Source organism: Petromyzon marinus, chromosome 21, assembly GCF_048934315.1.
Source record: "Petromyzon marinus isolate PM22_M1 ecotype Great Lakes invasive population chromosome 21, UKy_Petmar_22M1.pri1.0, whole genome shotgun sequence".
Taxonomy (NCBI): domain Eukaryota; kingdom Metazoa; phylum Chordata; class Hyperoartia; order Petromyzontiformes; family Petromyzontidae; genus Petromyzon; species Petromyzon marinus.
Window position 1 is genome coordinate 8110239 of NC_133687.1, and position 21608 is coordinate 8131846.

The 21608-nt window shown below is 43.0% G+C and overlaps 1 protein-coding gene across 18 annotated transcripts in view; it reads right to left on the reverse strand.

Moving 5' to 3' along the window:
- Nucleotides 1-21608, reverse strand: part of LOC116944326 (cadherin-related family member 5-like) — a 54411-nt gene that overhangs the window by 16940 nt on the left and 15863 nt on the right. For all 18 annotated transcript variants that reach the window (XM_076068505.1, XM_076068509.1, XM_076068518.1 and 15 more), the window contains exons 9-14: nucleotides 18915-19103; nucleotides 18144-18231; nucleotides 15890-15990; nucleotides 15290-15487; nucleotides 13255-13377; nucleotides 6277-6343 (exon numbers count right to left, since the gene is read on the reverse strand). In XM_076068505.1, the coding sequence (XP_075924620.1) occupies nucleotides 6277-6343; nucleotides 13255-13377; nucleotides 15290-15487; nucleotides 15890-15990; nucleotides 18144-18231; nucleotides 18915-19103 (766 nt within the window). The remainder of the gene's footprint in view (nucleotides 1-6276; nucleotides 6344-13254; nucleotides 13378-15289; nucleotides 15488-15889; nucleotides 15991-18143; nucleotides 18232-18914; nucleotides 19104-21608) is intronic.

Genomic DNA, 21608 nt, shown 5'->3' on the forward strand with positions numbered 1-21608 from the left:
AAGCTATTTTATTGTCCTGAAACGGCCTCCCCAGTGACCTATCAGCTACTGATGATATTGTGTGATTGTTCAAAGCATAGGGGCTGGTGTTTATTGCAAAAGAGCTGCTTGTCTCAGTTGGGCCTTACCAGACGAAATAAAACCTGGGTCTGAGTCTGATGTAGTGAATCAGAAAATCTGCGACTCACTGCAAAGATAAATGAGTCACTACTGTTGGGGCAGTGCTGTAGGAAAGTGCAAGGCCCCTTTATCCAGGATAATCTGAAGCTACTGTTTCAATTGGCAGGTGCTCGCCTCGTATTAATCGTGCTCACAGTTACGTGAAGTGAATTATTTGAACAGGCATCTTTGTTTTGTATTTATCTGTAAGAGTAAAGTCTTCAAAGCAGTAAAAAACAGTGACTAAAGACAAACAAGTATTATGCTTTAGAGAATGATTAGCCAATAGCGAACGTTGAAAAATCAAGCGTACCGTTTTCATGAATTGCATGCATCGTCATTGTTGTAAAGTTATGTGCGACCATCAGCATTGTCTATTTCACAATACAGGAAGGGGTTTACCCCATGAAAGTTTCACAACATCTTTCAAGTTATATTCTTAGTTCTTTCGGTAAAGTCACGTTGAAGGGAAACAACAAAATAATAAAAAATATATAAAACAATATAAATTCTCACGACGTTTCGACCATAACACAAACGGTCGTCTTCAGGTGTGTTGGTTTGCATAAATGTATTTTTAAACGGTGCATTTATTTATTTAAAAAACGTTAGCGCCACGCGCAGCGATTTGGCGTTTATTTAGGACTAGTCCATCTATATTCTGAAAAGAGGAGGGGGGAGACGAAATTTTGTTTAATGTATGCTGTCTGAAAGCCACTGTAAGCGTGAACAATCAATTAAGACCTGAAATGGTTTATCAAATCTTTCCAATGATTGCTAAGATAGAATCAAAATCTTTCAAGTTCCTTTCTGACCGATCCAAAAATTGTATATTTCATAGATATATTTTTGTTCCTCGCTGAGGGGTGCCCTTGGGTGATATTTCCACTTGGGAAGACGACAGAAACACTCAGCAGAAGTCATTTCCCCTGCGCAACACTTTTTTGGTTGAGCCTGCTCGATCCGAATCTACTGGAACTTCACCAGCGAGGCCCGTGGCTGTCCCACGCAGGGTCACATTTCACTCGCTGTGACATTAACAACAGAGGCGTACAACAGGCATCGCACGCACGCACGCAGGGCAAATATGTTTGCTCGAGCAACAAGGTCACCGCGCTTACACCTCCGTATGGAACCTTAGCCGTGGACCAGCCAAAATATTTTACGGAATATGACCAAAAAGAGCGGTGTTCAAGGAGATTTCTTTAAAATGTAATATTTCGAATTGATGGTACGATATATCAGTGAACGTACACTATATTGCACTGTTTTGTGAGATTTATGACATTCACAGCTCCAGGTTTTCGACCTCTCCATTAGATGGGAAGTTGTAGCAGATCCTTGTAGCAATGAACAAGTGAATGTCGGAGTTGAAGCGCTGAGTCGGAGCAAACTAGTTTAGTGGCAAGCGTTTTCACTGCTAGGGGGATCGGCTCGATATCGCTGACTTTGTGCATCCATAAATATGTGTAACTGTACGAACAAGCACCTATATACCAGGTATCAGAATCAGAATATTTATTAAATCCTGGATAAATCTGATGAACTATGAAGCTATTTTTCACAAATGTCCAGGAGAGGCGGGTCAGATGTTACAACATTGTTAAAAAAAACGATAGGAGTGCAAAGTATAGGAAAGGTAAGCAAATAACTAAAAATAAATAACCACTAAACTATGTTTTTTTTTAATATCAGGTAAAGCCCACTGAGCTATTTAGCCAATTTTAGAAGCGACCTGGCCACAAATTCTAGCTCAACGAAGTGGCTTATCACGTGGAAATTTATAGCAGCCAAATAATTTTAACGCATGTATCACACCTGCGCACAGGTCAATATGTTAACTCTACAAATGCCATGACATCTAATTTCCTGATAAAAATGGAATGTCAAATATTCACATTTTTACGTATAATATTGTACATTATACATTTGGGAAACACAATTCAGAAGAAATGGCACTCCTGCCAACATGTAAATAATGGCCAGTGTATTTATATCATAGGTAATCATGAGCTGTTCATACCAAGAAATAAAAAAAATACTTGTGCTGGCTTGGTGCACTGTGGGTGATAAATACATTGTTGATAAGCGCTGTAGTTGTTTCCTCACTAATGTGTTAACCAATAACGAGCAGCCTTCCAAACCAAGGGTTCTCGGTAACCTTTGCGTTATAACCAGAGTAAGAAGTTAAAGGTGCAGCCCTGCAATTGCTTGTTCGCGCCACTTGTGGCAGAAGCGCCTCCACCGCGGACTGTTCCAAGCTTGCGAGGCAACTTGAAAGTATGTAGGGGTTACCCACACTTTACCCCGCCACACGCGACCTGTGGTGCACCCATTTATACTGCTCGGAAGACAGAGGCGGAGGTGGTTTAAGAAGCATGCCCCATTGTTCCAACCGCCATGCCTGTGTAGAGAATCATCGCATGTCGCCGTGTGCGGGGTTGCCTGTCGGGGCTGGGGGTAAATGCACTCCCAGCCCAGAGTGAAGGGGGCAGGAAGGGGGACCTACCCGAGGACCCCCCGAGGGAGGGGGGGGGGCGAGGGGACACCGTGCTGTGGAGGGATCCTGGCTGGAGGGTCCGTAAAGGAGGTGGGCCTGAGGGCGGAGCCAGCCCCGCATGGGGGATAAAAAGCCGGGACCGCCCCCAGGGGGGGATAGGGGGTTGATGATAACGTAGAAGACGCTACACCCAAGCCTGAAGAGGTGCAACACCTGGGAACGCGGACTCGTGAAGAGGACTAGGGTGTTACGTCGGGGCGTGTGTGTTAGGTTAGCTAGTTCGGTGGGTTACCACCTTAGCTAACCTGGTGTAGGGGCCGTTAAGCCCTTTTGTGCTAAGTGTTAATAAACGTGTTGCCTCCAGTGCTGTGAATGAGTCTCCATTCAACCCGCCACACCTACAGCTCGAACCGGCTGACCTCTGGATTGCAAGTCCGGTGTGATGACAATTGCACCCATGGTGGCATTTGTCCGCCCCATAAAATGCACTTCAATTCCCAATATTAACAACACATGTCCATAAACAGCACGTAAACTTATATAAAAAAAATCAGGATCCTAAACGAATCTGAGGTTAAAAAAACAGCCCATTTAGACAAAACGCCCAGCCTTATATGTGCCAAGAGAGAAGTCCACCACTAACCCATCGGGGCATAAGAGCAACCCCACTCACTGCACACCAAATGCAAGCGTTGTGGGGGGGGGGGGGGGAGAAGGTTTATCCGAAAAAACTGCTTAAAATATAAGCAGAGAGCTCTCCCTTAATCGATTATTCCTTTATTCAATCCAGCTGTTTCTCCAATTACCCCACTCACTGGGGAGTCGCCACACCACCCTGGGTGTGGGCTGCAGCATACCCCAGCAAACCGGCTCGCCCCTCCAATCACACACATAGCAACCCAACCGCCAGCCACTTCCACAAGTGTGGCCACAGGTCACAAAGCGAGGCAAGGAACCCCTGAACAGCCCAGCGATCACCATAATCCAGGGGTGGGGAACGTCCGGCCCGCGGGCCGTATGAGGCCCGCGAAATCATTTAATCTCTGGCCATGCCAAGGCAACCGCAGGTGGGACTCGAAATTCAATAAATCTAGGAGCAAACGTGGCAAAGCAGTTGCGAGTAGCAACAACATCGTCAATACCAGCTAACGTCACACGCCTCGCCAAAGAGAAGCAGTTCCATCCGTCGCATTAGGGGTGAGTTAATTAAATATTTGACAAAATATAACCGGCTCATTTTTAAGTTGATAATTTTGTATGGCCCGCGAATGATGTTATAGATATCCAAATGGCCCTTGGCAGAAAAAACCTTGCCCACCCCTGCCATAAACAGTCCTCCAGATTGCAGAAGCTGCTCCTTTGATAATTAACTCCACGCTACTGTGACGCGATTAATCGTCGTGCTTGGATGAACACAGTTGGCTGCATACGGTGCTAAAGAAGTTCAACATACAAACCTACGTGCTTCGAGATACAATTCAATTTGCGACTCCTATAATGTCTCGTTTGTAGTGTCTTGTAAGCTCTGTCTCATTCGTTCTGCCATTCATTCCATTTCCCTCCAGGTCACATTTGAGGGCGTAAATTATTGATGCTTGGTACATGCCTACTGAAAGTGACCATAATTGTTAGTTTATACACTAAAACGGAACAGTGTTTATATAGTATGTGCCCTGATAAATTCTATAATACATGCCACTCATCCTAAGCTTGCCTACCATTACAGTGCACTTTGATTTGGTACAGTATATTTTGACAGCATCAGGATGCTCTCAATAGATTCACTGTTTGCTTGCTGTTGCCGCTATAAAACTAAAACAAACATTTACAACGTCATTAAATCACCGTTTTTACTTTGTCCCAAACTAGCAGACTCAGCCACCGGAAGGCCTCCTGCACAATTCTTGGTCTCAAATGAAATCTGGGTGCCTCTTCTCAGAACTAGCAACATTCTAAATGCATGACCTCTGTTAGTTTGCTTTAAATCTTTATTTTAAGAAGCCTGTTGACATTGTCTGACCTAAAAAGGAGGGCGCATACATTGGTGGATGTCTAGTTATTTTCGCACGTTTATTGAGCATACGCTGTCAAGTCACTCGTAATGTCCAGGTGTGTGGGGGGGGGGTGCAGACAATAGGTGCCAGGGTCAATTGCTGAACACTAAACCCTCAGAAATCCGCCTGCCGCCTACGAGTTCACGCAACTCGACATTTATGGCATCATGAGCATGTACGTGACGATGTCACGCGCGCATTACACCGCGCGCGCTCCACAGTGAACATTAAAGAGGTTTCAAAACATAATCCTGTCTCGCATTCATTTACTTATAGGGTTATTAGGTTTCGGTGGCAACGCGCCAATCTCAACGGATGGGGTAAATATTTGCGGGCGACACCTCCTTGCGCCTGTCTGTCCAAGGTACTTTGTTCTCTGCCTCTTGAGAAAATCTCTTGAGATTTCACCCAGCTTGTTGCCCCAGCATCGCGCGGCGCTTTCAGATGCGCCTCTGCGGCCGTCTGGAACGCTCTTCCGATATTTGGAAGCCTATAGGAGCTATGCACTTAACTACTTTCTTTAGAACTGATTTTCTTTGTGCTTAGTTTGTTGTCCTTCCCCCGCACCTCCGATTAGCACGGTTGGCTGCGTACTGTGCGAAAGCAGTTCAACGTGCATACAAAGGTGATTTACGTGGAGTAGGAAGTGGATGGTGGTGGTGCGACCATGGACGAAAAGGTTAGAGGTAACACGCCCACATTTACATCCACACGTGTGGATTATCGGTGCTTTTGTGAGGTGGGCCAAAGTCTGTTTCCCCTTCAGTGCATGCAATAAGAGGACCGGCGCAGTGGAAACTGCCCGTGGTAATGCGGCATTAGAAATGCTTGTCCTGGTGCTGCCTGTCGTGGTAATCGTACTGTTGGTGATCACTAGTTTGCACTTGTTTTTCAGGCTGAATAGTCTATAAATATCGTGCGATGCATGTCTAGAGGTGTTACGGGAAGGTGACACGCGGTTGTAGGGCGGTGGCCACAAACACGTCCGCTATGGCGACCACCCTGGGGGGCTGTGGGGGACGCTGTGATCCCTCCCAGCCCCACCCCTCAGTGAGGGACAGTATAAAAGGTGGAACCCGGAGAGCTGAGAGTTCAGTTCGACTCAAGCAAGACGAAGAGCCAGTGAAGAAAGAAGATCGACTAGCTAGACCCTGGAACTCCTTTGGCCCGCTGTCCTTCTGAGGGCCGGGCTCGTGTGGCTGGTGATCGGGACCTGTGCCGAAGCTGGGCCAGGTCAGATAGCCTCCTGAGAGAGGACCAGGATAGAGGGAACCAGGGAGCTAGCGTGGGCTAAAGCTCGGGGAACATTCCCTCTATAGAGTACGGGTGAAGAGGCCGTTACCTCTTCAAGTATCAGATTCGCCACTGTAATTGAAGCGTCTGTAATAAATACGTGTTGCCTCAAGTGAACAGTCTCCGACGTCAATAAGGCCACTACACATGCATCAAGTTATTTATAAAAAAAAATATACCAATATAACCATAGCACATTTACAATGTGGAGCCTACAACTAAATGTCAAATAGTAATTCAAAAGAAGATGTCATGAAAGAGTTGACTCACCGGCTTGCACATTTATCGTGAGGCGAGTTGTGGAAATGTCACCGTTTTCAATATCCTTCGCTTCTATCTGTTTGAAAAATGTAACGTAAAACATCAAAAAATATTATTAATTTGCATCCGTACGTGTGGAAAGCCAGACCTTGTGACGGATATGGTGTGAGTGGTCGATTTTCATTTCAAACTCGGCCGTATAAGCCATGGACGTGTCATCTTTTGAGTTGATTTTGTTTAAACGAATGTTGAAATGTACACGAGTGGAAACGTGAAGGAACGTCTGCAATGACCAGCTGATCTGGAAAAATTGGCTGTTATCTATGATCAGGAATATTGTAGGACCTATTGTCTAATGGGACCTTTTTTGCCAGTATCAAAGTATGATGAAAAAAATCAATAATAGGTTTTACCCTTTCTGGCAATAAAACAGGAGTTAAGATGTTCAGAACTAAATAGAAACCTTTAGCAAGGAATCAAACCTGCATTAACGACACATGCTTGTGGTGAACATGCAAACAAACATGCTTTGATAATGTATGGGCATTGTCTTTGAAACTGATTGGCCTACACCAGGAACAGCCTTCTTCATGGCCTAGTCTCACCAGTGTCAGACCAGAGAACACCAAAATGCGGACAGTACAAGCACAATGCACGTATCACAGCATTGAGAGCTCAGGATGAGCAGCTATAACACGGGACCTTTCTCCATTATCAAAGTATGAAAAAGAATAATAGGTTTAACCACTTGATTCCTTACAAGATATTTCTATTTGGTGTTTGAACATCTTAACACCTGTTTCATTGCCAGAAAGGGTAAAACCTATTCTTATTTTTTCGTCCTATTTTCTAATATTTATCAAACGCAGTTCTTTGGTTTTCTTACAGTTCACGTGAATCAGAAATGATTCAATAATACAGAATATAAAGAAATACACAGACTACTTCTAGAATAATTGTTGGTTTTGATTGGTTTGGAGCAAAACATATATAAATTGAATGACTAAAATGATAGTCAAATACTAAACCACAGAACAGTTACCAATACTGCTTCACAAAACTCAATTTCTGACCCGCCCCTACAGGACTTCTGTGAAAAATAGCTTCACAGCTCATCGGATTCCTCCGGTACGAATACAAATTTTGATTCTCATTTAGAATCAACATGCATTTTAGAGTATTTGGCTGAGATACAATTTCCACGTGATAAGCCACTTAGTTGAGCTATAATTTGTGGCCAGGTCGCTTCTGAAAACGAGCTATATAGCTCAGTGGCCCTTAGCTGGTAAAACAAAAATAGTTTAGTTTAAATTTCGATTTAAAGCTTTCGTGACTGCAGGGATTCATCTTCTTTGTTCTTTCGGTAAAGTCACGTAGAATGTTTTATTTTTATTATTTTATTTCCATTCTACGTGACTTTACCGAAAGAACCAAGAAGTTTAGTTTAAACCCCGAATAACATTCGTTCTCTCTGCACAGTGCGGACTGCGCCCCTTGGAGACTCTTGCAGGGATTATGTTCTGTGTGGAGTATTGATAGAAAACGTCACTGACCTAGCATTTCACAAATGTATGTATCACAAACTGCATTGTGGAATCAGCATTGCTGTGTGCTGCGGTGCTGCTCGTATTCCTAAAGCTTCCCATATTCTTAGCTCTTTCGGTAAAGTCACGTTGAAGGGAAACAATAAAATAATAAATAAAAATATATAAAACAATAAAAATTCTCACGACGTTTCGACCATAACACAAACGGTCGTCATCAGGTGTGGCGGTTTCGCATTAATTTATTTATTTTAAAACGGTGCATTTATTTATTTATAAAAAACGTCAGCGCCACGCGCAGCGATTTGGCAGTTTATTTAGAAGGACGAGTCCATCTATGTTCTGAAAAGAGGAGGGGGGAGACGAAAAATTAATGTATGCTGTCTGAAAGCCACTGTAAGCGTGAACCATCAATTAAGACCTGAAATGGTTAATCAAATCTTTCCAATGATTGCTAAGCCAGAATCCATCTTCTTGGTTGAAATTTTCTCTGTGCTTGTATATGTGGATAGCCTATACAAGCACAGAGACAATTTCAACCGAGAAGATGGATTCTGGCTTAGCAATCATTGGAAAGATTTGATTAACCATTTCAGGTATTAATTGATTGTTCACGCTTACAGTGGCTTTCAGACAGCATACATAAATTTTTCGTCTTCCCCCTCCTCTTTTCAGAACATAGATGGACTCGTTCTTCTAAATAAACTGCCAAATCACTGCGCGTGTCGCTGACGTTTTTATAAATAAATAAACCGTTTAAAAATAACTAAATTAATACAAACCGACACACCTGATGACGACCGTTTGTGTTATGGTCGAAACGTCGTGAGAATTTTTATTGTTTTATATATTTTTATTTATTATTTTATTGTTTCCCTTCAACGTGGCTTTACCGAAAGAGCTAAGAATATGAATTACTGCAGTCACGAAAGCTTTAAATCAAAATTTAACCGCCTCTACAGGGAGGGTTTCCACATAACTTTAAGATCCTTCAACAAACTCCGGGATAAAAAGGCTCAGCTGATCGGGTCTCTCACCTTTCTGAAGAGATGCCGCGACTCTGGGGTAATACCAATCGCATTTACACTGACCTCTGCTGCTGTAACTTCTTCTAATGCGAAACGAATTATTTTCAAAACTAGCTTAGCTCTTATCTCAGAAAAAATCAGACTTATACGCACCGAACTAGATCAGTTAGACAAGACACTCTACAAATCACACTTATCATTGACGGCAATAATGTCCACATCGGATTGGGAACATGTAGACAATATGACTGCCTCTTCAGCTGCTACTATGTCGACCAAATGTAAGGACAACCTGATTTCCAAATTTAACCTCCTCTTCAACAAAAGACCGGACCCACACACCAAAAAGTTAGACGTTAACAAAGTCGTAATTAATCGCAGTAACAGTTCTATTTCCGATGGTCTGAAATCCGTTTTAGCTAAAGGTCTAAACTTTGCAGTCACACCTAAACACATACCAGTTAATGATATAATTGCCCAAGTAGACGTTGCTCTCAGGGGCCTGGGTCACATCGCTGCAGACGTAGCAAGATCTGAAATCGCTGCAACCCTCAAAAACGCTAAGATGCCAGCTAGCAACCTCAGCAAAGATGAGCGTTTTGAATTATATAAATTAAAAAAGAGGGATATTGTAGTCCTCTCAGCTGACAAGGGCAATGCTACTGTCATCATGGATGAAATAGAATACAACAACAAAATTAAATAATTATTCGACGATGGTAGTTATACAAAAATAAAAAGAGATCCCACCAACAGCCTCGTCACACAAACCAACAAAATAATTTCTGATTCAACCGCATTAATTGATCAATCTAAACAGTTTTCATTGAAACTTTCTGCTGCCAGGCCACCAAGATTATACGGCTTACCAAAAATACATGAAGTAGATACACCCCTTCGTCCCATCGTCTCTACTATCAACTCCCCCACCTACAAACTGGCTCGTTTTTTGTCTGAAATCCTGTGTCCTTTCACTGGAAAAACCACCTCTGCAGTACAAAATTCTACCCCAGACGACCTGCTTGTCAGTTTTGATGTAGTTTCCTTATTCACCAAGGTTCCTGTACCTGACACCATCGCAATCATTGAAGACTTGGTTCATCAAGGACTAAACACTGAGGTACCCCCCCTGGTGAGACACTGTTTAACCAATACATACTTCACTTGGAATGGAACTTTCTACAAACAAACTGAGGGCACCCCAATGGGCTCCCCCCTATATCCGGTTATAGCTAACATTTTCACGGAGAAATTTGAGACTGATGCCATCCAGACTGCCACTCTGCGCCCAACCTTATGAAAGAGGTACGTGGATGACACTTTTGTCATCTGGCCACATGGCCGGCCTGCTCTAGACCAATTCTTCGACCACATCAATTCCATACACCCAGCCATCAGATTTACCATGGAAGTCGAAAAAGATGGCAAGCTACCTTTTTTAGATGTCCTAATAAAAAAGAGAACCGATGGTTCAATGAGCCACTCTGTCTACAGGAAAGCTACCCATAAGGATGCTTATCTGAAACCGGATTCCCACCACCATCCATCACAGAAGAATTCTCTCATCAAGACTCTGTACCATAGAGCCCAATGCATATCCGACCAGGAACACATAGGCAGTGAACTCAAGCACGTACACCAAGCTCTTAAGGCTAATGGTTACTCCGACTATACAATCCGCAAAGCTATCACTCAAACCATGAAGAAGGACCCTCTTGAGGAGCCTTTCAAAACCATCACTTTACCCTACATTGCGGGGATCATAAAAAATATCTCCAAAATCTTGAATAAACACAAGATCCAGGTCCGTTTCAACACATTACATAAATCCGTGATCTGGTTCCGTCTGTAAAAGATGTGATTCCGGACATACAGTACCCTGGTGTCTACAAACTAAGTTGCCTCTGTGGTAGTAGTTACATTGGAGAAACCAAACGCCATGTCTCGGACCGCATTCGTGAACACAAAGCAGACCTTAAACACGGTAGGACCAACACCTCGGCCATGGCAGATCATTGTTATAATTCAGTAGGCTCACATGACATTGACTTTTCCAAGACAGAGGTTCTTTGTAAGCCATCTGGCTACCATGAGAGATTCGTTCATGAGGCTATCCACATATACAAACATAGAGACAATTTCAATCGAGAAGATGGATTCTGGCTTAGCAATCATTGGAAAGATTTGATTAACCACTTCAGGTCTTAATTGATTGTTCACGCTTACAGTGGCTTTCAGACAGCATACGTTAATTTTTCGTCTCCCCCCTCCTCTTTTCAGAACATAGATGGACTCGTCCTTCTAAATAAACTGCCAAATCACTGCGCGTGGCGCTGACAGGTTTTAAATAAATACACCGTTCGGAAATAAATAATTTAATGCAGACCGACACACCTGACAACCGTTTGTGTTATGGTCGAAACGTCGTGAGAATTTTTATTGTTATATATATTTTTTATTATTTTATTGTTTCCCTTCAACGTGACTTTACCGAAAGAGCTAAGAATATGGATTACTGCAGTCACGAAAGCTTTAAATCGAAATGTAACTTCCCATATAAATTACGAGTTTAGATGATGTAACTATATTTGGTTACCTGTGCATGTGCAAGCAACAAGCATTGAGCCTGGTTAGCAAGTTGGATAGGAGACTGCCTGGTAATACCAGGTGTTGGAGGCAATAGGCTGCAACGTGGTCAAGTAATGACAGTACAGCAATGGAATCTTGATACCGTCTGTGTGGAGATTTGAGTGTTTTCTCCTCACAAAGGTGGTTTTCTGAGAACTTTGGCTCCGCTCATATGCCTAACACTCTTTAATCGATATGCCGAAACGTGCCAAATGAAGGGTCATCTTGAAACATCACCCCAGGCCTCAGTGAGCCTTGCTTGAGTAAATTAAGCCTATTCTTTGTTCTTGATATGAATTATAACTAATTCAGTAACGTATCGACTTTCACAATGGGCGCAATCAAATGCTGGCTTATGTTGAGTGCAACTTAGTAAACAAAATGAAAGTATGATCACAAATAATGCTGGGAAAGGGTAGTTTTGATAATCGTAGTTGTGATAACGTTGGAAAGTTCTGCTTATGAGCAACTGTTCCTGGCCTAATCTAGATTTGAAGCTTTCGGTAAAGTTATACCTACGTGACTTTACCGAAAGAACCAAAGAGTATGTTCCTGGCCTAGTCTGCACTGGCTGATTGGTAATACATTTGACAAAGCAAAGTGAAGCTGGTCTAAGGAGGCGCTCGTGGGACTAGTCTAGCAGAGGAAGCTGAGGAAAACCTCAGCCTATGGCTAAAGGAAAGAGTATCAGTGCAAATACACTTGAACGCAAACACATTCTGCTGCGGAGGGAGCTGGTAGGAACGTTGGGTTGCTCGGTCAATGGCTAGGGTCAACGGCGGCACCACCACGTGGTGTATTCCGCAAATATGCCTGACTGTGAGGGCGGGCACAAGCCGGCGTGAGTAGGTTAAACGTTGAGTTTTATAAGGGCACCACGGGGTGATCAGCCCCTCCCCACCCAGCCCCATTCCTCTCACCCCACCCAGCCCCTCCCCACCCTCCCCTCCCCACCCGGCCCCACCCCTCACATTTTTGGATGCACGACGGACAGACGGACACAATAATCCCCTGTGGGCTGGTGTAACTAGGAGGTTCCTACCAATATAATGCAAAAAATATACTAGGAATATAATGATTAAGTGAATAACAATTATACATAGATTCATCTTAATAGGAAGAACAAATCCTAAATTAATTACGAGACTAATAAAACAAACAAAAACTGATACAATGTAGAAATATATAACAGACATCATAAACAAGAAAATACAAACTAGATAACATTGCTTCGTGATGTAATGTCCACTGCTTCGTGACGTAATGTACGTGCGTACGCATTCACAATCACGGGCTGCTTCGTGACATAATGCGTGCGCATTCACAATCACGGGCTGCATCGTGACGTAATGTGTGTGCGCATTCACAATCACGGACTGCTTCGTGACGTAATGTGTGTGCGCATTCACAATCACGGACTGCTTCGTGACGTAATGTGTGTGCGCATTCACAATCACGGACTGCTTCGTGACGTAATGTACGTGTGTGCGCATTCACAATCACGGACTGCTTCGTGACGTAATGTACGTGTGTGCGCATTCACAATCACGGACTGCTTCGTGACGTAATGTACGTGTGTGCGCATTCACAATCACGGACTGCTTCGTGACGTAACGTACGTCGCTCTTTACAGACTGCGTCGTGACGTAATCTAATGTGTGTACGCATTCCGTAGCCGCGGGTTGCCACCCCTTTAGTATATAAACAATATACTTATAATATACTTAGCAAATCTAGATTAATATACTTATTCACACACAAGATTTGGCGGGGGGGGGGGTTCTTACGTCAAACATGTACTGCTGGCCTGCGTCGAGGTTGGAGCTGCGAACGAGGACATAGCCAGTCGGATTTATCTCGATGTGTTCCATGCCTGCTCCCACAATCGTGTATTCAACAATTGGATGTCCCTGAAGAAGGTAACATTGTGAGTTTTAATTTCATATCTCCAAGCCATTGTCATAGCACCCATCAGCTTACTCAACGTTTAGAATCGTAACACGGAAGCTCATGGGAACATGACAACATTTCGTGCGTCCCAAATTCAACAGATACCTCAAAACAGTTGTCAATAACACCGTGGCCTTAAAAGGAAGACAAATAGAATAGGCGACGTTTCAGGAAATGGGCCAAAAATGTTGCTTTCTGCAAAGTCAACCGAACGATAACCATCATGGAACCTGCCTTGCCAGTATAAAAATTATAATCTTAGAATAGATTTTCCTCTTTGTGGCAATAACACGCAGGTGTTTTGATGTTAAAACACCAAACAGAAACCTTTTTGTAAGCAATCGTGTCTGAATTAACCGCACACACATATACTTGTGATGAACATGCAAACAAAAAAACATGCTCTGGTAAAATTTCGATTTGAAGCATTTCGTGACTGCAAGGATTCATCTTCTTGGTTCTTTCGGTAAAGTCACCACGTAGAAGGGAAATAATAAAATAATAAAAGTAAATCAAATGTTTTATATTCTTAGCTCTTTCGGTAAAGTCACGTTGAAGGGAAACAATAAAATAATAACGTGACTTTATACCGAAAGAGCTAAGAATATGAATTACTGCAGTCACGAAAGCTTTAAATAAAAAAATCAAATGTTTTATATCTATTATTTTATTATTTCCCTTCTACGTGGTGACTTTACCGAAAGAACCAAGAAGATGCTCTGGTAATATGATGATGCATTGCCTTTGCAACTGATTGGTCCACACCAGAGACAGCTTTCTTCAGAGCCAAGCCTCAAACGGTGTTAGACCAGAGGACGCCAAAGGTGGCGACCAGCACAAAGACAATGCCACTATCAGGGCATTCAGACCTCCCTTGCCAGTATCAAAACATGCACTGCATATGTTAACAGAGCACGTTTTTCTGTTTGCATGTTCACCACAAGTTCTGTGTGTGTGGTTAATGCAGACACGATTCCTTACAAAAGGTTTCTGTTTGGTGTTTTAAGATCTTAACATCTGCTGTTTGATTGGCAGAAAGGGTAAAACCTTTTCTTATATTAATTATATCAGTTTCACACGTTAACGTTTTTCTCCTTGTATCCACAATTGTTTTGTGGACAGTAGGGAGGTTGCAAAGTACAGTATGTGAAAATAATAATTTGGAAAAACTTCCATTTATATGATTTACAAAAGTATTAAGAGTTCAGCAGCAAATGTATCCAGTTATTTGTAGTTTTTGTCAATGAGAGAAGTTTTGGTTTGGGATTTTAATGTAAAAAAAATACTCCCTTGGATGTTTGTTTGAATCTGTAATGACGAGAAAATCCCCACAGTAAACATAGTGTCAGACAGAAACAGAAATGTGCATGTGCACAGCCTCTCAGCCTTACGCTTTATGCGAAATAACCAGTTCAGAAGAAGTGCATTTTGGTAATTGTGTCCTTCTCGTCAAGGAGCATAAAGCATCATGAGAACGCCGGTGATCCTAGCAGCAGCTTTTGGCCAATCATCGAACAAAGAAGGTGATCACTGCATCGCGTGGCGCTTTCAGATGCGCTTCAGCACCCGTCTGGAACGCTCTTCCTTCCGATATTAGGAAGCCACTGGAGCTATGCACTTTTAAATCGAGATTGGAAACTTAATTTCTTTAAAACTGCTTTGTGTGTCTTCTTTGGTTCTTTCGGTAAAGTCACGTAGAATGAGAATAAAATAATAAATTGATAAAATAAAATAACGCAATAATATTCTCACGGCGTTTCGGCCAATTAGCACTGTTGGCTACGTAGGGTGCGAAAGAAGTTAAAAAAATAAGATCCCTTCTGTTGTCTGGGATGTTGGTAGCAGCACGCGCCGGTGTAAGGTGCCACTCACAGTGGCGTAATCCGCATCGTTGACTTGCAGCTGTAGGGTGTTTGGGCTGTTGCACATCGTGGCAAAGACGACGTCGGCGTTGTTGGGAACATGGCCACAGTATTCCACTTCAGGGAACGCGGGGTGACTCTCATTTTTGGTGACCACTTTAATGGTGGCTGTGGTAGTTGTGAATTTTTGAAAGTCATCTTGATATGCCTGTGAAAAAACAAACTCTATTTGAATGCTTCATTTCGTTCGGACGGTTTACGGCACTTGCGCAACACACAAAAATGGATGCTACTTCAATGTTATTAGATTATTTGACTTTTTTTTTATGGCAGACATTCTTTAAAAAATTTATATAGTGGTACTGTTTATATTTAGTCAGGTCAAAGTCTAGACTTCATGGTTACATAGTGGCGTTGCATAACCATTATCTATCTTATGAGATTGTTATATAACCAAAAATATCCCCCCCCCCCAAATCTTTGTAAGCAGATTTAAATACGGTGAAACATTCCACAAAAATCATGCCCCACGAGGAGGAATTCATGACTTATTTTGTGGAATGAATGTAAAACATGGTAAATGTAAGAACATAATGCCATATTTACACACCACAATCTGCAAATTAATTTCAGGTGTCTGAGTCTTGCTCGGCACTACTTCTTTCATGCGTATTTGTCCATTGCTTGCATCGATTTCAAAGAAATCATTTTCTAAAAACACAACATCACAAGGTTAGTATCCTAATATATAAACACCCAGATCTGTGATTCTGTCATTGTGACTAACGCGGCATGGATTGGTTGAAGTGCGTCACGTGACCGGGACCAAGCAGCCAACCAACGCTTGGCAGGGGCTATAGAGGGGCGGGTGAAAGTCCGCATCGAACCAAACCCCCAGCAAGGCCATCTACTTAAGGGCGAGAAGAAATTCACACGAAATGTGGTTTTCAATGAAGTCTTCCAGATGTAAAATAATATAAGCTTTTAATGAAGAAATACAATGATCTAATTCTAAACATAATACAATTCAAAATATGTTTCATTTCAAAACTTCAAAACGGAGCATCGGGTGCTTGCGTGAATGTGTCGTTCGTGTGCAATTTTTTTCGTGACATTCCTGGCCGAAGAACGTAAATGGTTGTGAGGGGCGCCACAGGCGTCCCCGAACAATCCCTAGTATAGAGATAAGAGGCAATGCAGCGAGCTCACTTTTTCAACTTAATCAGAAACAGATATCAAAGTCGAACCATGCAGTGCTGGCACATACAAAAACTGAACAAATATCCCACGTACAGCCTTAACCAGACTCTTGGGCAAATTCTGTTAGCGAGCACCTCTGAAGGTTAGCAGGGTGGCAAGCACCACGCCCGGCTGCGTTTGTCTCCCAGGTGGCCAAGTTTACACACAACACCAAGCACTCATTTGAGGCCGAGCTGACCTAGGGGAGGCCCAGGACCGGTGATGTTGGTCGTGAGCGGGAATCACTACACTACCGCTCCCCACCATTTGCACGTACAATGACATACGGACACACATTTTAGCAGTTCGTGCAAATCAAAAGCAAACGAAGCTAACTTAAGATGGCCAGACATCCAGTTTGGATTCGCACGGTGTTCAAATGTGATCACAGTTCAAAAGGCCCGATGAGGGCTTAACAGGAGGGGCGCGTTTCTGTTTTCTATTGATTTAGGACAGGGGGTCAGCAACTAGCGGCAACGGAGCCGCATGCGGTTGCTCTTTGGCTGCCCCATTGCGGGAAGCCGTTTATACACATTTGTTTTAAATCTTAAAACATAATTTAACGTCAAGATAATTTCTGAAATATGGCAGGGAATGGGTCACTATGGAATGTCTTGGCGACAACAGTAATGTACCACGGTCAAACTGTATCGTTAAATAATAACTAAGGGGCAAACAACTAAATAGACTTTTGATCACCTAATTTGTTTATACTGTTTGGTTCTTTCGGTAAAGTCACGTAGGTAGGAAAAAAATCACGACGTTTCGATCGCAACACAAGCATTCGTCATCAGGTAGAAAGATACAGCAGTAGAACCGCTGTATCTAAATACGTGATTTTACCAAAAGAACCAAAGAGTAAGGATTCCTGCAGTCACGAAAACTTCAAATCAACACTATTTTGTTTATTTAAGTCAGAATGCGTGTTTGCCATCTGCTGTATACCTGCTGTGTTTGTGTACAAGTAGCTCTGCGTATGATTCGGCTCTCGAACTAGTTTGGTCAGACAAAAATAAAAAAAAATATTTAAAAAATGGCTCTTCTGCTTCGAAAGTTTGCCGACCCCTGGTCTAGGAGACAGGGAGGAGATGGTGGATATGGCCCAGTGAGAGTTTGGTGTCTTACAAAGGGTCCAATTTCTACGTCATGTGCTTGGGAAGACTAAAAGTCAGGTGAGCACGTGGATGGGTTTGGGGAGCTTTGAGAAGTGAGAGATTCGAGGGGGGATATTTGCCATGTGACACTGCTGCCGGGTTTGGCTGTGGAGTAGTGAGGGAGACTGGCAAATATGGGGTTAAACACACCTGAGCATTTCTCGCGATAACAAAATATGGCAGAACCTGCATCATGATACACAGTTGTGCAACGTTTTTAAATGTCAACAAATATAGCTGACTTTGACTTCAGCGCTGTCAGAGTTATCTTTTACCGAGTCTACTGAATACTTCGGTAAATTACAGCACCACTACACCGAAGACAGCTCTTTCATGTGCAAATGTTTGAACGTTTTAACGGTCATGATACGCTTTATGAAATAAGTAACACAAGTGTAAAACGCGATGATTCATCTTTGTGGTCTGACTGTGCAATCCAAATTGGACGTGATGTTTCAGGACAGCACTTACCAGACAGAAGCGCGTACTTTATGATAGCGTTGATTCCCTTATCGCCATCTTCCGCACGGATTTGTGCAGGAGCAAAGACAATACTTTCCTAGATGTAAAGAGACCTCAGTGACTGTGAAAACTGTCAAGATACACTGTGGAGCATTCTAGAGTGGAATTGTATTTCTGCACTAAGTTGCCCACTGCCACGTATGCAGGGCAGCCATGACATCCCTTTGACCACTTTGCTTTGTCGCAGCTGGGAAACAGTTCAACACGCCGGTAATCTGATCTCAACACGGCAGATTACTATTTATTAGGGTCACCTCAAGGCTCCTGTTTACCAGGAATATGCCATTTAATCACCACTCGTGCTGAAGAATGCAATTCAAAGGAAAGGCACTTGAATACCTCAGGACACGTTTCAAATAGATTTTTTTACAGGACTGGATGTTGTGGTAATATTAATTGATTTATGTGTATCTGCTGATATTGTCTCCCATGTGTTTATGATTGTTTTTCCATTGTCACCTTCGTACATTGTATCGTTTCTCAGCCATGACACTGGAAAGTGGCCAAAACATTATATTGCCATTGTTAATATTAAGGGGAAGTGCTTGCATTGAAACTAAAGCTGTAAATCACGCAGTTGTACATTTAATTCATAGACTTCGCCAAACACAATGTCTTATAGAATATGCAATGTGCACATATAGCCAATTAAAATAACCTCACTTTCCATTGTAACCGGTAAATGTAATTGCATGTTGGGAGCGTTAAGGGCCAACTCACCTCCATCACATTCTCTCTGACCGTTGCTGAGTACTTTGCGTTCACGCACAGCTGTTTGTCAGCCACTGTGGAGCAGACCTTCGGCTGGAAGATTGGTGGCTGATCATCTTGGTCTATCACGGAGACGGTGACTGTGGCGGTGCTCGTCCTATTCGTGTAGCCTGTGGCGTTTCTACTCGGGTTGGAGTCCTGAAACGAAGGAGCCCAATTTGTGAAGGTTCATACGAAGGGTCTGTAAACTCGTTTGATAACACGCCGTGTTCAGTTGCTGTCACTTCAAGCCGGCGTCTTGACGTTCCATTGCGTGTGATTTAGTTGTACGGTGTTTTGCGTTTGACCAAATGTCCCGAGTGAAATGAACATAATTGTTTTTTCAATATTTCTCGAAGACAATATGAACACGTCACAGTTAATGAAGGTTTTTTTCTTGGGTCAGAGCACATCAATATAAATGCGTCGTTAACTCACCACCACCCGACACAGTCAATTAGCGAGGCTTGTCACGTTAATAAAACGTGCCAATGAGTTACTAGTACAACACACCGGGTGTGTTGGAGAGTAAACCCAAATTCAAGTACTGTGATGTTTCGCTGGTGATTCTAACCATCATCACAGTTGTAGACACTCTTCAGTCAGACAACATTGAGCAGTTAATTAAGAACGGTTCCACATAGCTGTCTATCAACAGCACATATTGTAGTTCATCCCCACAATAATTATGTTCTTTTGTTCCAAAGTTATAACAATGTAACTGTCTCTAAGAGTTAAAGAAATCCACACAGGCACACTCCTGATTCTAATAACGAGCTGCTTTAACATGGAATGTTGTCCCAGTCACACTACAATATGGCAGCGATAATTAAGGCACACTCCCACACCATGTGTAAATGTTACAGCTCGAGTACATTCTGAATGGATTGGCAGTGTAATAGATATAATTATTTATGCATTTATTACGTGTTTGATTGGGTATGACTCTCAATGTGTGAAAGTGTACTGTATAAGTTAGAGATTCCTGTACGTGTTTGTGACGTGACAACTGATACCCTGGACACCCTTGCAAACGAGATGTTCCATCTTCAGGCTTTTTTCCTGCTGAAATATTTTAGCAAGGAATACATCTATATAAACAAAGGAGGATGTGTGTGTGTCTGTATATTCGCTTGCCAGGATGCATTCACACCGTTTTGAAGATAGAGAGACGTGAATCCTTTGCAGGGTGAACCAGGAGTTTTACCTTCAGGTCTTAGGCTAGTTTAACCACACCCCCTCCCCTCCGGCCGCCCAACTAGGTTTCTAAATGGGTGTTCGCGGGCACCTAAAAATGTGTGGACAACGGATTGGGGGTTCCAGAACCCAGTTGGGAACGTTTGATTTTGGTTAGCGACCTCTCGTGTTACTTGGCCAAAACCGTGGGGTCTGCAGGGCCCCCCTCTGTGGGTTGGGAAACTTTTCGGTTGCAACCTTCGCAGGGTGGTCAAGGATGACCACCTTCAGGTCTTAGGGCAGGTCAGGGTCTGCTCTGGATTCAGGGGGTGGATCGGAGGGGTTGTTTTTTGTCCCGCCAACTAAACAAAGTAGCCCAAGGAGTCCAGATATATATTAAAAAAAAGCTTCACGAGGGCAAAGTTGTTCGGGCATCCTTGGTTTCATAAAAAAAGTGATGTCTGATTTCACGTCAGGATCCAGGGAGGGGATTGGGGGAGGTTCTTTGCCCTGCCCACAGACAAAGTACCAAACGAGTCCAGATATTCAGAAACTTTATACAAACAGTGGTTTGGCACCCTTGATTTCATGTAAAAAGTGCTCTCCATTTTCCGCTTGGTGGTCTCTGTGGTCCCAGAGAAGGACTGCAAGGCCAAATCTGTGGGTTTTGAAGCTGAAATTTTTGGGGGTGGTCAGGGACAACTATAGTAGGGTCACCGTGCTGTTAGCCCGCACCCCAGACATCCCCGGAAGGTCCCTGGATGCAACAATGGTTATTCAATGCCGCACAATGCTCACAACTGATTCAAGGGAGTAAAACTTGCTATGCATTGTGTCTCAGTGTGGTTGCATTCCCTCCAGGGTAATCAGGAGGAACATACAGTCTCAATGATGATGATCCATAAGGCATTACCAACCGCAGAACAGAACTAACTGCACACAAGTTGATGCATTCCACAATGAGAGAACTGCGTAACAGAAATAACTGCATAATAGAAATAACTGCACACAAGTTTAAGTGGTAAACAACAAACCATACCAACTATGGGTATATGTTTGGATTAATATACCCCACAAGCAACCACAAAAACTTCCCCTGCTCCGAAAGTCCTCCAGTCCTCTTCATGACTAAACAATACTGACAGAAAAACCTTGGTCCTTTTTCAAGAAGCAATTCAACAAACAATATGGGTCCCAAAACACATCCCAAATTGGGGCCTAGCTCCTCCTCACAGGAAAGAAGGAGGCAGGAATCGAGTTGAAGAAAGACGCCTCTGATTTGAAAGCTCAAAAAACTAGAGACGCAACAACCAGAGCCACTGAAACCCCATCAACTAGGCAGTCACGTCTGGATGCTGAGAGAGCAAGAGCTTCAACGTATAGAGCATCTGAGATGCCTCGACTTCCAGGGCAGCTGACACGCATGAAGTCACACAAACGCGTCAAAATGCTGACAGGACAAGAGCCTCCACGTATAGGACAGCTGAG